The following is a 15290-nucleotide window of genomic DNA, read 5'->3' as shown; positions in this document are numbered from 1 at the left end:
CACTGAACTTACTCTCTAGAAGTATTTAACCCAAGAGGCACCTGACAGACAAAACCCCAGTGACCTGAGCTTGTCAGATCGATTCATTCTTGAGCTGGTTCACCAAGTGAATCTGTGGACACATGTGACCCACCCACAGAGGCAGGGCAAAGACTTTAGAGGTAAGAGGTGGCTGTACGTTCAGCTGGTGGCCTCACATGACGCTTAATCAAGCTGTGAAATACTCAAACTGTCCAGTGTTTTAAGGACTATCCCCCGTTTGGGTGTGTGTGAGAACTAAAACTTCAAAGCTATTTGTCTTTTTATGTAAGATTAGCCATCATGCAAAACTTACTGGTCAAGCAGGTAATAAAATACACATATTCCATGGAAGCGTTTTGCACATTTCAGTCCTTGCAGAAAACAAAGAGGTTATAAACCCTGCACGGTCCTGAGAGTGAGTTCCTTCGCTTCTGAAAGCTGCCAGTCCTGCCAGTGTCTTGAGGGCTCATGTATTATAAATTCTCGAAGCTCTTTTAGCTGCAGTCTGGGCATCGGGTGGATCTTCCTCTTCCTCTTCCTCAGTTCGCTTGTGTTTTAAGAACAAGTCAGACTTTAAGAAGCGGCTGTAGCTGTCATACTTCATAAGGTTGAAGATCTAAGGGGAAAAGGAAAAAAAATCTGAAGGGTGAGGCTAATCATCCAATCAAATATTTATTAAGTACCTATCATGTGCTGAGGAAAATAAATGCCAAACACACAAAGAAAGTTAAGTAAGTCGTGTGCTAGACAAGCTGGATTTCCTGGATGTTTTGGGTCATTATGAAATTATCTCAATGGAATATAAGAGCTTAGAGAGTCACACGAAACAAACCTATCTATATCTTCCACAGAAGTATAGGTTCGCACAGCACTGATTTATACCTTTGTATCAAGAGGTCCTTTAAGAATTTCCGCTTTATTTGGGTAGATAATACAGGGATGTATTGCTCCAGGAACTTGAGATAGCAGAAGAGAAACCATTTCTGTAGAGACGACAGTGTACTAGGCCACTGTCACTGTCATATCAGACGATGTCAATATCGTTAAGACCCCTGGAAGTCTGGCATCCAAGATCTCAAACAAACCTATCATTATGCCCAGAAACAAAATGGGGCTTATTCAATGCAGGTCACGGAAGTGAAACGGTAGTCCTGGCGAGCAGAGGCTTCGGGAACAGGCCTTAATTAAAGAAAATAGCGGTCAGCTGCGGAATGCAAACACCTGCCTACTCACACAGTTCCAGGAGTGCATCTCTGGAAGAGAAATCATTCCAAGGTACATGCTCATCAGGTGCAAGGGGAGAAACCCTGACAGATTAGAGGGCTGCCGCCTGCCTCACCCCAAGTCCTCAGAGAGCTGCCCCCTCTCTTCCCAGCATCCCCTCTCCTCCCACCCCATCCTTTGCCACCACCCTCCTCCCTTGCCCTGCAAAGGGGTGGGGAGAGGAGAAGCAAAAGGGAAGCGCTTTCTGGTGGTCGAGGTATACAGTCTCTTTTGAGAAATCTCTCTCCATCTCTCTCAGACCTTTCAACCGAACTTTCAGGGCATTCTGCAGACCGAAAATCCACCCTGCGCACCCTGGTGCCTTCACTTATTGCACCACCAATGGGCTCAACAAGTGGAAAGTTCCAGGGGTGTCTAGAATGCTGCTCACTGCCAGGCAGGGTTATCAAGTGGGTGGTGCAACGTCTTTTCAATCTGTTCTCTCTCAACAGGCACACAAACTACTTTGTAAATGAAACGTCTGATGGTGTCCAGGGACTCAGAACATCTACCTGGGGGCTGGCAAAACTGGACCTCAGCCTTGACACCTTCATTTTCCCAAGACGGCTTCAACCATGGGAGAACCGCTTAAATCATTTTGCTTTCAGCAGAGTTTGGGTTTTCTTTAAACTCTTCAGCTACTGCCTGCCCTTCCCTGGGTGTCCTTCCAGTCTTATCTCACTGCTCAGAAAGACCACGCCTCTGTAAGCTCCCACCTTGTGCCTCTCCATGGCAGCCATCTATTTTGTAGCCATCTTGTAATCCTAGACTGATTTGCTACGGTTTGGAGAAATTATTCATTAAAAAAAAAAAAACACCTCCCAGAAAATACTAGAATCATAGCCAGGGGTGAGATGGGGGATGAGGAATGCCATTATCATTTCATGCAGGTGTTGCCATCCCTCACCACCTGCATTATTCGGCCCTTCCTGGCACAAGAGCCCCGAAAGGGAACTTTGAGATGCCCACCAAGTTCACAGTTTGGAACGACGCTCGAAAAGTGACTAATGAAACCAGCTTCGCGAGTGCCCCTCCTGGTGCCCAGCCCCGCACCCCATCCCGACCAGGTCCACAGCGGATGGGACCCAGCTCTGCCAGCAGGATGCGGTTCGACCCAAGTGTCTCGTCTGAGTCTCCACGTGTGGGAGTGGAACATCCTGTTTGCCTGCTGTGGCTCTTCAAAGAAGAGAAGCAAAAAGGCTGGGGCTGGAGGCACCTGGGCCAGGCCGGAGGCAGTGGGGGAGGGAGAAGGGGAGGTGGCTGCAGCCGAGCGGCTGGCAGGACTCACTCGGCCTCCAGGAGATGCCAGGACACCACAGGCTCGGCTGCCCCTTTGGCACTCCTGGCGTCAGCAAGCGTGAGGGGAGGGGGCTGCGAGCTATTTAACAAGAGCAGACGGGCTGCTCCCTGCTGTGGGCGGGTGTGAGATGCCCGTGAAGGCCTTCAGGCTGGGGCTGCCCTCTCCACGAGCCCTCACCTGCTTCCAGGTGCAGCTCCTGGTGCTGCCGAGTCAGGGGGTGGCAGCTGAAGCCATCAGACTGGGACAGATTTGAAGAAGAAAAGGGATGCTGATTCCAAGAGTCTCATTTTCTGGGGCTGTGAGCTGCCTGGTATCTCTGCACGGAGTCTTCACTGCCACCAGCAAAAGGTTTCCTGGGCACTGGCCTAGGAGCTCATGGCAATAGGCAGCTCCCATCCCAGGGCTCCTCGTGGTTGGTGCTCAGTGAAGATGGCTTAGAGGATAGAGAATGTCCTAAAAATCTCTTTCAAGAAAGTGGCCAGGACTTCCCTGGTGGCGCAGTGGTTAAGAATCTGCCTGCCAATGCAAGGGACACGGGTTCGAGCCCTGGTCTGGGAAGATCCCACATGCCGCGGAGCAACTAAGCCCGTGCGCCACAACTACTGAGCCTGCGAGCCACAACTACTGAGACCGCGTGCCACAACGACTGAAGCCCACGCGCCTAGAGCCCGTGCTCCGCAACAAGAGAAACTATCGCAATGAGAAGCCCATGCACCGCAACGAAGAGTAGCCCCTGATCGCCACAACTAGAGAAAGCCCACGCTGCAAAGAAGACCCAACACAGCCAAAAATAAAATAAAAATAAATAAAATTTAAAACACAAAGTGATTGATAAATTTAAAAAAAAAAAGAAAAGAAAAGAAAGAAAGTGGCCAAACACCAGGTACCCAGCTGCTGACCACAGCCTTCTTTATCATGGGGCAAATAGCCATGACAGAGGTCCAACAAACATTCACCCAGTGAATGAATAGACTCCACCCACCGAGCAATGACAGAGCGTTGGCAAAACAATTCAGGGTGGTACCAGCCCCACTAAGAGCACCTTCAAACCACATGCCAGGCAATGCATGGAGCATCCTCTCTAATCCTCACTGAACCCGAGGACCCCAATCACACAGGGGAAGGACGAAGGACTTGGAGATTTGGTGTTTTGCCCCAGTGGCTGGTATGTTGTCAGCTCAGCTGCCATGACAAGTACTAAGGACTGAGTGGCTTGAAAATAAAAAATTACTTTTGTCAGAGTCCTGGAGGCTGGAAGTCCAAGATCAAGGTGACGGCAGCATTGGTTTCTCCTGGCTTGTAGGTGGCCATCTTCCCCAGGGTCATCTGGTCTCTGCTGTGTGTGTGTGTATGTCCTAATCTCCACTCCTTATAAAGACACTGGTCAGGCTGGAGTAGGGCCCACCCCAAGGACCTCATTTAACGTGAGTCACCTCTTTAAAGACCCCCATCTCCCAACACAGTCACATTCTGAGGTACTGGGGCTTAGGAGTCTGACATATGAATTTGAGGGAGACACAATTCAGCCCATAACAGTGAGTAAAAGAGGGTGCAAAAAGGATGCAGGATGCCAACTCTGGCCGTCCGGCTCTCGAGCCCACACTCCTAACCTCCAGGCTATCCTGCCACTCATGTGGCAGAGCAAGAGGCAGTCATTAAAAATGAAGATTGCACAGGAGTTTAACATGGAAAAACGTACGTGAGTGTTAAGTGACTGAACACAGAATTTTTTAAATGCACGTAAACTAAAAACAATGATCCCAAATACGTTCTTTAACGAGTGCTTGTGTGTATAAGTGGGAAATAAACATCCCCAAAGGTCAGTATAGTAGGCTGAATGGTGTGCCCCCGCAAGTTTAGGTCCACCTGGAACTTCAGAATGTGACTTTATTTGGGAATAGGGGTAGTTGAGGATCTCAAGATGACATCATCCTGGACTTAGGGTGGGCCTAAATCCAAGGAGTGTTGTCATGAGAAAAGGAGAGAACACACAGAGAGACACACACAGAGAGGAAGGCCACGTGAAGGCAGAGGCAGAGATCCGAGTTGGAGTGATGCAGCCACAAGCCAAGGAACATCAGGGGCTGCCAGCGGCCACCAGCAGCTGGAAGAGCTGCTGGAAGAGACCAGGAAAGAGTCTTCCCTCCAGCCTTTAGAAGCCCTGCCGACACCTCAGTTTCAGACTTCTGGCCTCCTGAGCTGTGAGAGAAAAAAATGTCTGTTGTTTTAAGCCACTCAGTTTACAATAATCTATTACGACAGCCCTTGGAAATGAACACAGTCAAATTATTGATTTCACCTCACTCCTGCTTGTGCACAGAAAATGAGATGGCCCTAGGGGTTCCAGAAGATTCCACAGAACCAGGACTCTCTGATAGGGAGGACTGGCGTCACCGGGGCTGGGCTGTGATCATCCCCTGACCATGCGCCTCTAGTTGTCTGCAGGCAAGCGAAAGAAGAAGGTGGAGACCCAGGTGGGCAGGGGCCGGGCCTGCAGGCTGCTGACCAACAACACCCCTTCGGGGAGACAGGCAGCCAGCGGGGCAGAAAACTCGTTGGCAGCTAAGTTGCATTCCCTACCTTTTTTTTTTGGCCATCACAGCTGTGGCCCAGCAGGTTGCAAGTTTCAGCAGCCCCACATCTGGGGGCTAGACGCCAGGACTGTAAATTGCTTCATGTCCTGACCTTGGGAGCCAACCCTCAGGCTGCTGGCGGTGAGACTTGAAGTGAAAACAGAGAAGGGGGTCTTCCTGCCAGGAGGTCTCCCCACTCAAAGTTGTTATACAAGACGCCCCGCCTTCCCCAGATCCCAGACTGCGCGACCCATTAGCATTCCCCTTTCTGCAAAGGAAAATATCCACGTGGTGCTTCAATTTGAGACTCTTCCGGGTCTGCCGCTCCAGAAAAGGACTCCCTCACAGACGCATGTTCATCCATATAGACAATGAGAAGCTTAACCAGCCTTGAGGGCCCCTCCGTGAAGGTTTCATCCCTGTCTCAAGTGCATTTCAAGCCTAATAAATCTTTTAACCCGTCTTAGGGGACAAGGCCATTAAAGACCTAAACTAAACACGCATCCTACCTCCTCTTCAAAGCCCTCCACCATGTTATTTCAACTGGACACCAGGAGGAAAAAACATGAATCCTTTACTGCAACAGAAAATTTCATTAATGGGATTTCATATTTGCTTCAAGAACCTGGTTTAGTTTTTACATGAGAAGGACTGAAAGAACACATAACTGTCCATGAATTGCAGTTCTAGAATGCCACTGCACACCTAGACCTCAGACATGCTTTCACACCACACGGACAGACACAAAGTGTGAAGAAAACCAGCCTCCACCTCCAGCTCTCAGGCAAGGATCAGCGGGACGCCGCAGAGGCTGCTGGGGCCAGGCACAGATGGGGACGTCCCCACCCCTGATGGAAGATCACCTCCCGCTCTGGGGATGGGGGGATGGGGGAGAAGGCCTGAGGGCAGCTGGCAGAGAGCAAGTAAGAAGATAAAGCTCAGGCCAGCCCTTGTCCCAAAGCACCAGGGAAGGCCACACAGAAGGTTCTGTCGCCTGGACAGTGCTGCTTCCTGGACAGGCCCCCCACCGAGGTGGACGCCGTGCCAGGGTGAGAGCAGAAATCCAGAAAGAGGCCGAACACGGACAGAGACAGAGACCCCTGCCCGGCGAGCAATCCGCTCGCACACCCATGGGTTTGGTGCTGTCTCACTGCCAGGGGGTGGAGGGGGGTGATTTGTCCACTTGTTCCTGGAGTCCTTAATACTCAAATCCAAAGCTGAAATGACATGCTTTCGACGTGGGGTGAAGGCGTTTTATTTTCGCCTTTGGCCGTCAGGGAGAAAGTTCAATGCTCTCTGGCACCCATCCCCTACCCCCTCTTCTTCCCCTAAACTCCATTTTAAAGTTGTAAAAAAACCCAAAAACTCAAAGTATTTCAAATGCTGTCCTTCCCTCCCCACCCTCAGAAGCCATAGGGCCATGGCAAACGCCAGGATCCAATGCTCCTTCCACTTGAATGAAAACCCACAAACCGCTCTTTCTGGCTTTGTACGTTGGAACATGTCATTCTCTGGACTGGGCTTGACCGTTGAGAGCAAAAGGCAGCTGGCACCAAGACTGAGGTGCCCAGTAAGTCCAGCTCCAGTTCCCACCACAGGCAGACTTGGAGAAGCGAGGGGCTAGGAGAGCGAGTGGACTCCTAGACGACCCTAGTAGGCGTGGCAGCCCCTCCCCCCCAACCCCTGGGTCCTCACCAGCTGGCCCAACCCTTCTTACTGAGGTCTACAAAGGAAGCACTTCTCATTTCTTGGGTTCTGGGGAAATTCAAAGAAACGACACTGCTAAAAAGGGGCCTGGTGCATGGTTCCTTTCGCTGTCAAGGATGTGGCTGGGAGTGCTGACATCTCACTGAAGTCTTTTGATATTTTTTTAAACATCAGAGGTTGAGGACTTCCTTTTCAGTGGAGAAAACCACCTCCACTCTGCCCTCCCCAGACCAGACTTAGCACCAACCCCGAAGCCTGGGTGAGGGCATCCTGGCAACACGTAAAATCTGCAGTAAGTGTAGGCACTGGCGTCCCTAAGATTTATGGAAGAAGAATGAGCCCCCCTGCCCCACTCAAACCTGCAGGCTTCTCTTTCATGGTCTGAGAGAGCAATGACCTTGACCCTTCCCTCTTCTCCAATCTCCTTGCTATTCCAGGGAACCCATCATTCTACGCTGTGGAATTCAAACCAGAGGCTTCAGAGCAAGAAAGTTGTGTAAATTGGCGCCCAGAAACTTGCAGGAGCAGAATTCTGTTTTAAATCTTTCATATGGCACAACCTCAAGTCACTGAGCAGATTTCAAAGTGTTCCGTTTTCAAACATTCGGGGGAGGGTCTGGAAGGATACACAACATAAGGCGGAAAGTGAGAGGGAAGAGGCAGGAACTGGGGGATTTTAGCTTTTCATCTCCTCTTGGATTATGTGAATTTTCTTCTCTTCATCTTAACAATGCATATAGTAATTTAACAATTAAAAATAATCTTAAAAATTAACTTGTCCAGAATCCTGGGCAAGGCAAGTAACAGGATGTGCTCGTGGCTAGTGCTGGCTGTGTTGGCCTTCCTCCCTGGAGTTCTAGCCACGTACCTGAGCAGGACACATGTGTCCAGGCCACCAAGCTGACAGGCCCAGAACAGACCGGCACTGTCATTTCTTGTACATGTTAGGCTGCTGTGACTAATTTGATCCCTTCACGTCGTGGGTGACTCTCAGCGCCTTAGTGACTGATGGGAATATTCTAGAATCAGCCAGGGCTGGAGGTACAGGAGAGCACAACTGAGCAAGGGAGGCGAAGGTGGGAAAGGAGAAGAAGGTAAGAGTGTTGGCTGGTCTTTAATCGCCAAAGACCATGCCGCTGTACCAGCGCCCAGGAAAGGAAGATGGCGGCACAGACCAGAAGGAGAAAAGTAAGAACAAACACAACTGCTTCCCGTGGACCATGGGCCTCAGGGTGGCAGGAGGAGTCTGGCTGAACCAGAAGCGCCGGGTTCATGCCCCGTTTCCCCTCTTCCAGCTCTGGGACCTCAGGCCAGTCAGGTCACCTTCCCCTCAAGGGAACTTTCTCTCCTAAAGTGAGGTGCCAGGTTCCACCTTCCCCAAGCCTACTTGATAGTCAGATAAGATGCACACACAAAAGCACAGTGTAAACTGTGAAGAGGTTCCGCCTTAATGTTTCCCCAGAATTCACTGAAGTGTAGAAAACTGACAGACATTATTTGGTGCTTTTTTGAAAGGTGGGGACCTAGCGAGGGTAAGGCACGTGGATTCTGCTACATTTCTGAAAGTTACGTTAAGCCAGGGTTTCTCCACCTGGGCACCACTGACATTTTGGACCAGATACGTGTGTGTGTAGGGGGTCGTGGGGCGGTGGGGGGGCTCAGGGCTGTCCTGTGCATTGCAGGGTGTTTTGACAGCAACCTGGCCTCTGCCCATTAGGTGCCAGAAGCCCCCCCCACTCCGATCATGACAACCGAGAATGTCTGCAGACATTGCCCCATGTCCCACGACAGTTAAGAACTACTGCATTAAGACAATTTAAAGGACATGCACAGTTAACACCTGTGGAGGGCTGGCTGCACGCCAGGTGTGTTTCACAGACATGAGTGCATTTCATCCTCACAACTGCCTTATCGTAACCTGCATTTCACAAATGAGGAAACTGAGGCTTAGGGAGGGATGGCATCTTAGCCAAAGTTTCAAAGCTGCTAAATTCTAAAGTCAAAGAAAAGTCGGCTCTACGGAAACAAGGTTGTGGCCATCAGGGAGCAATTTTTTAAAATGGGGCATTGGGACTTCCCTGGTGGTGCAGTGGTTAAGAATCCGCCTGCCAGTGCAGGGGACATGGGTTCGAGCCCTGGTCCGGGAAGGTCCCACATGCTGCGGAGCAACTAAGCCCGTGCGCCACAACTACTGAGCCTGCGCTTTACAGCCTGCGAGCCACAACTACCGAAGCCCATGCTCCCCAACAAGAGAAGCCACCGCCATGAGAAGCCCACGTACCACAACGAAGAGTAGCCCCCGCTCACCGCAACTAGAGAAAGCCTGTGCACAGCAATGAAGACCCAACGCAGCCAAAAATAAATAAATAAATAAATAAATAAATTAATTAATTAATAAAATGGGCGTTGAAGGCTTGTGGACTGCTTTGCTGCTTGGAGAGGTAGCCGTGTTTGCCGAAAGCCCCACGTTACCGATGAGGCCACAGAAGCCACACCAGGAAACAGGACCCACCTGGGGTCAGAAGGAGGCAGTCTTGGAACATGAGCTCCCACTTCCCCCTCCAGCCTTACTTAACATGCAGTGACAATGACAGTAAATCCGAGCTCAGCATCCAGGAAGTGATGGGCAGGGAGGAGTAAGGGAGGGGGTAGGGGGTTAGGTCATCAGGGTACAAACAATGAGCCATGGTCAGGAGACTGTGGGTTCACAGCTGAGTTTCTAGAACAGAGATGGATCTGCACCGAGTCATCTGCATTCTCCTGACTGGCTGAGGAGGGACTGGCACAGCCGGAGCTGGGGATCAGAGCCAAGGTGCCCGGCTTTCAAGAGAACCAAACCTTATGAGCCCAGCCGGCACATTCTATAAATAGTCACTGTTGAAATTAAACTGGTTGCCATGGCCTCAGGGCCTAACCCCGGCCAGTCCCTTCCAGCTTAGCTTCTTCATCTCCCTCACTCACTCCACTGCAGGCACAGACCCAGTAGATTCCTGCCCCAGGGACTTTGCAACTGCCATTGGCTCTCCCTGGAAGGTCCTGCCCCCAAGTCTTCTCATGCAGCTCCCCCTTGCCACTCAGATCTCAGGCATCTCTTCAAGGAGTCCTCCCTGACCACTAGACCCAAAATAGGCCCCTCTCAGTCACTCTTAACCCGTCATCTGTTTTATCTCTTTCTTAGCATTTAGTCTGTCCTCTTGGGTGGACAGGTGCTGATTTCCTCACTGCACACACAGTTCCTAGCACAGTCCCTGGTACATAGGAGGCCCTGCATCGATATTTATAGCATAAAGGAATGAAAGAAAAAACAAGTTCACACACCAGCAAACCAACCAGAACTGAACTAGACCTCCCAGGGAAGTTTTTAAGATTAAAAAGCCACTGCAGTGAAGTGCAATCCATTGAAGAAAACAGCTCTTTGTAAGATCACCTCCGCCTTCCTGCTTCCCACAACTTAAAATTGTCCAACAGCAGCCTTTGACTGTAGGCTAAAGCTCCAGGGAGATGCCCCCAGTACTACCCTCACCTCTCCTGGCTTTACCTCACATGCCGGGCACACAACTGGGCCACGTTGGCAGAGCGGGATTAAATCAAAGAACAGTCTCTCTAATTATGAATTTTCCAGGTAACAAAGTTTTAAGCCCCCCAACTTCTCTTAAGATATAATTTATGGGGACTTCCCTGGTGGTCCAGCTTTAAGACTCCACACTCCCAATGCAGGGGGCCAGGGTTCAATCCCTGGTCAGGGAACTAGATCCCTCAGGCCGCAATTAAAGATCCCGCACGCTGCAATGCAGATGCCACGTGCTTCAACTAAGACGCGGCGCAGCCAAATAAATAAATAAACAAACAAACAAATGAATAATTTTTTTAAAAAGATATCATTTATGATGAAATTCTTATTTTTTTTTTTTTTTTTTTTGCAGTACGCGGGCCTCTCACTGTTGTGGCCTCTCCTATTGCGGAGCACAGCCTCCAGATGCGCAGGCTCAGCGGCCATGGTTCACGGGCCCAGCCACTCCGCGGCATGTGGGATCTTCCCGGACCGGGGCACGAACCCGTGACCCCTGCATCGGCAGGCGGACTCTCAACCACTGCGCCACCAGGGAAGCCCTATGATGAAATTCTTATTAAAACGCCTAACACACACACACAAAAAAAAAAAAAAAAAAAACAAACAAAAAAACGCCTAACACATTCTTCAGTGAACACGCTGACCACAATTTAAGTTTTGCTTTATAATCTGGGGTCATTAGGATCACTAACTGCATCACCATCCTGTAGCACAGGGATGCCCCCAGTGCGGTGTGTGGGGCTGTGAGATCCCCCACGCTCAGTGGTTCCCAATCACTGTGCTGTGGTTTTGTGTTTAGTATCGTTTTTCTGCTTCCTCCCTGGTTGTCAGCCATCACTTCTTGCTGCCCCTCACTCCACAGCCTCTACCAGCACTTCAAATGGGCTGTGAACTGAAAAACCAGAACCTGTTAGAACTGTGTGTAAACCAAGAATCAACAGGACCTGAATGAAGACCTGAGAAGCTCTCCTTTAGATGAGATTCGTGGATGTCAGGTCATCTCATCTGATGCTCAGGGAAGATCTTCCCATCCTTCTAGGCTCCAGCTGTGCCCCAAAGTCCACGCTGCCCTCTCAGCAGCCTCCAGGGCTCGGGGCACTGCCTGCCGTGGGAAGGGGCTGAGGCCCCTGGAGTTTTCCTGGTGAGCCAGTGCTGAAAACAGCCAGCTCAGACAGCTCGGCGATAAAGCCAAGCGGTGCTCAACGAAGCCAAAGCTGCTGAGGAGGCTTTTAAGTTACGTGAAATCTTGTGGTTCTAAACATGCTCCCCTCAGCTTCACTCTCCTTCACTTAGGAAAGCAGGGCTCTTGTGAGGGCCTTCGGGGAGAGAGACCCATAGACTCTGCTGAGCATACATTTTGACAGTTGCCAGCAAGGGCCCCAAGAGGCAGAGGTTTCTGAAGTGAAAGAGAACACAGAGGCCTTCGCAGGGACTCACTGTGGACTCAGCTCATATTCCAAATACCTTCTCTCCACCCAATTATGCCCGAGGAAGACAGTTAGTACCTCTGTCCTCCCCTCAAATAAATGACTTTTAACAACAGGGTATAAAAGTATTTTCTTTGCAGTAAGTACTTTGAACTGCATTGTGCCACATTTGTTAGATGTGTGTCCACGTTCATATTTATAGAAAAAAAATGATGGAAAGTCTAGACATTAAATGCTATCTCCACGCATAAAATTATGAATTGTTTTTATCTTTATATTTTGATTTCCCAAGTTTCTTTTGTTGAGCATATATGATTTTTCTAGTTAGGTCAATAAAAGTTTTTCTTAATAAAAGTTATTTTTAAAATATTTTGTCACTTAAAAAAATTGTCCTTGGTCCCTTGTATTTCCTCCTTTCTGCACCAGCTAAACCTCCCACAGTCTGAATCCAACGGGGGTGCCCTGGTCACAGAGGCCTAGCTCCATTCTGAGATGTGTCGCAGGCCTAACACAAGGAGAGCTGGTGGGACAGGAGAGCTGTCCCACCGCGTGGAGAGACAGCAGCCCACCTCATTCCTTGCGGCTACCTTGCCTTCTGCGATCCCAGAAAAGGACTGTATTCGCGTGGCAATCCCTCTGCTCCAACCGGTCTCATGCGGCTTTGAGGAGCCATGAGGGGCTGCCCACGAGGGCGGGACAGCTGCACAGGCTGTGAGTGTGTGCGGAGTACAGTCTTTGAAGGCAGGTGCATCGGCCTCCAGCACGCCCTGTACCTATGGGACTTTGTGCTAACAAACCACTTAGTCTCCTGGAACCTTGCTTTTCTCATCATCAAAATGGGAATACTACTACTCACTGGAGATTAAATGAGATAATATATGCCAAGGGGGCACAGAAGGGCACCCCTGAAGGGTAGATATTGTTCTTACTGAGAATACCTAGAACACAGGGGCTTCAGTGCAGGTTCTCAGTCCTGGCTGCATTTCAGAGTACCCCAGGAAGTTTGTAAAAGATTCTGAGGTCCAGGTGGGGCAGATACCCCCGTGTGGCTACAGACACAAGAACTGCCTTTAACCATGCATCCCTTTCCCTCCACAAATCTATGTCCATAGCATCCCTCCCATTGGCTCAACATCACTACCTCCAGGAAGCCCTCAGCAAGTCTCCCATGCTAACTGGAGTCCCTTCAACACTCAAATTTGACTTAGAATTCATGTGGAATTTGCACTTGCCACTGTACCAACTGGAAAACCTTCTCAAGCTAATATTTGTATTTTCTACCTATTTGTTTTCTATCTGATGCTGAGCAAATGAGGCCTTCTGCATGCTGGGACATGGCTCTGGGCTCTGTGCATATTCCAGGTGATCAAAAAACTGCCAACTGTTGCCGTGGGCCAGTGGTTTTCAAAGTGTAGTCCCAGGACCTGCAGCATAAGCATCACCTGGGGACTTGTTAGGACGGCAAAGTCTCAAGCCACTTGGGAACCATCAAGTCCACCGGTTAACTCTGGGGGTGGGGCCCAGCTTCTGTTTTAACAACAGGTGGCTCTAGGCTTGCTCATGTTGGAGGAATGCTGAATTAAGCTAAGAGCTGGTCTCCACTTGTGTGCCAAGTAAGGCCTTTGCTTCCCCAATAAGAACAGGGCCAGCAGAAGTTTGAAATCTGTCAGTGTTCCATGGTCCACATGTGTGCATACAACGTTTCATAAGAACAGAGCATGCTATGAATAGTCACATCTGCAAATACATGCCTAAAAAAATCTCTGCAATGCAACTTCACCCCTCTTGCCTATTTTACTGCTGGCATTCCTCATACGAAAATTTGCCAGAACACTAAAGTTTACCCCTTCTAGGTCCTTTTTTTTTTTTTTTGCGGTACGCGGCCCTCTCACTGTTGGGGCCTCTCCCGTTGCGGAGCACAGGCTCCGGACGCGCAGGCTCAGCGGCCATGGCTCACGGGCCCAGCCGCTCCGCGGCATGTGGGATCTTCCCGGACCGGGGTACGAACCCGCGTCCCCTGCATCAGCAGGCGGACCCTCAACCACCGCACCACCAGGGAAGCCCTAGGTCCATTTTTTTAAACCTAACTTTTCCTGCTTTAAGTGGACTACGTTGGCAAAGAGGACTATGGGGCCAACTGAAGTAGGAGGCGATGTTTGCACAAAAGCCCCAGGTTCCCCGCCACTCCGAGTCCACGTGCTTTTGCTTTTCTAGATTTTTCTGGCTGCTTCTACCTTCAGCGGTTACCACTCGTTGCTTCCTCAGTGTGGGTTCCTCAAATAGCTCCAGCCTCCCTTCTCATCTGGTTGAGAAGACAGATAACCCTGCTCGGTCAAACTACGTGTAGACCAAGAGGAACGAGGCCTGAGGGCGGCTCCAATGGGTCAAATCCTGGGCCTGGCAGGCCAGCCTGCTCTTTCACCAACCACGGCCCCTTCACATGCCGCAGCCTGCCCGGACGAGTGGGACGGCTTCTAGGGTGTCGAACATTTGGTTTTAACTGAATTCTTCCAGGCTGGGAAAAATATGCCAGTTTTCCAATCAAGGTGCATGTAGGGAAGTCAGGTTACCTGGTCCTGGAGCTTCTGGAACATCAGTGGGTGCGGTTCCTCCAGTATCGTCTCATTGAGCCGGGACTGGCCCTCAACGTTGACTTGTGAAGAGGCCTTGCTGGACAGAAAGGTCATGTAGATCTCCTTCGCCTTTTCCTGCATCTGGGGGAGACACAGAGAGCCTGTTCGTTATCGGCGAGCACAGCCCTTCCCGGCCTGAGCCCAGAAGGAGCGCTGCTGTAAGAGCCCTGGGGGATCTGGCTGTGGCTCCAGAGCTGAGCTGGATGGGAGGTCGGGGGGCGGGGGGCTCACGGTCGGCCTGGCCCCTTCCCCTCCCCTTCCATGCATCTGTAGGCCACACCTCCTGTCTCAAAACCACTATCCATTCTGAAATGATGTTGGAAAGAATCCCAGCCCAGAGTGAGGGATATTCGGTAGCATCCACAGCCATCCTGTGACTGCTCCAAATCAAGGCCTCATGGGAACATTATTCAGCAGTAGAAAGGAATAAAGCACCGACACATTCTACAACACGGATGAACCCCGAAAGCATTACGCTCAGTGAAGGAAGCCAGACACGAAAGGCCACACGTTACATGATTCTATTTCTGTGAAATATTCAGAAGAGGCAACTCCACAGAGACAGAGACATGAGTGGTCGGCTGCGGGAGGGAGAAACGGGGAGTGGCTGCTTAATGGGTAAGGGGTCTCTGTTTGGGGTGATGAAAAAGTTCTGGAACTGGATAGTGGTGATAGATGTATAACGCTGTGAGTGTATATAATGCCACTGAACTGTACACTTGTTAAAATGGTAAACATGAGAGCCCTAAAAAATGGTCAGCGTGGTAAGATGTATGTCGTGTCTATCCTACCACA

The 15290-nt window shown here is 50.3% G+C and overlaps 1 protein-coding gene across 1 annotated transcript in view; it reads right to left on the bottom strand.

The window, feature by feature from the left end:
• Positions 1 to 283: 283 nt before the first annotated feature.
• RGS10 (regulator of G protein signaling 10) overlaps positions 284 to 15290 on the bottom strand; it is a 35326-nt gene continuing 20319 nt past the window's right edge. The window contains exons 4-5 of the mRNA XM_065894608.1: positions 14433 to 14576; positions 284 to 637 (exon numbers count right to left, since the gene is read on the bottom strand). Coding sequence (XP_065750680.1) covers positions 488 to 637; positions 14433 to 14576 — 294 coding nt within the window. The 3' untranslated portion in view covers positions 284 to 487. The remainder of the gene's footprint in view (positions 638 to 14432; positions 14577 to 15290) is intronic.

The sequence above is a fragment of the Phocoena phocoena genome, chromosome 16, assembly GCF_963924675.1.
Source record: "Phocoena phocoena chromosome 16, mPhoPho1.1, whole genome shotgun sequence".
In the NCBI taxonomy this organism is placed as follows: Eukaryota; Metazoa; Chordata; class Mammalia; order Artiodactyla; family Phocoenidae; genus Phocoena; species Phocoena phocoena.
This window is presented reverse-complemented; position numbering and strand designations above follow the sequence as displayed.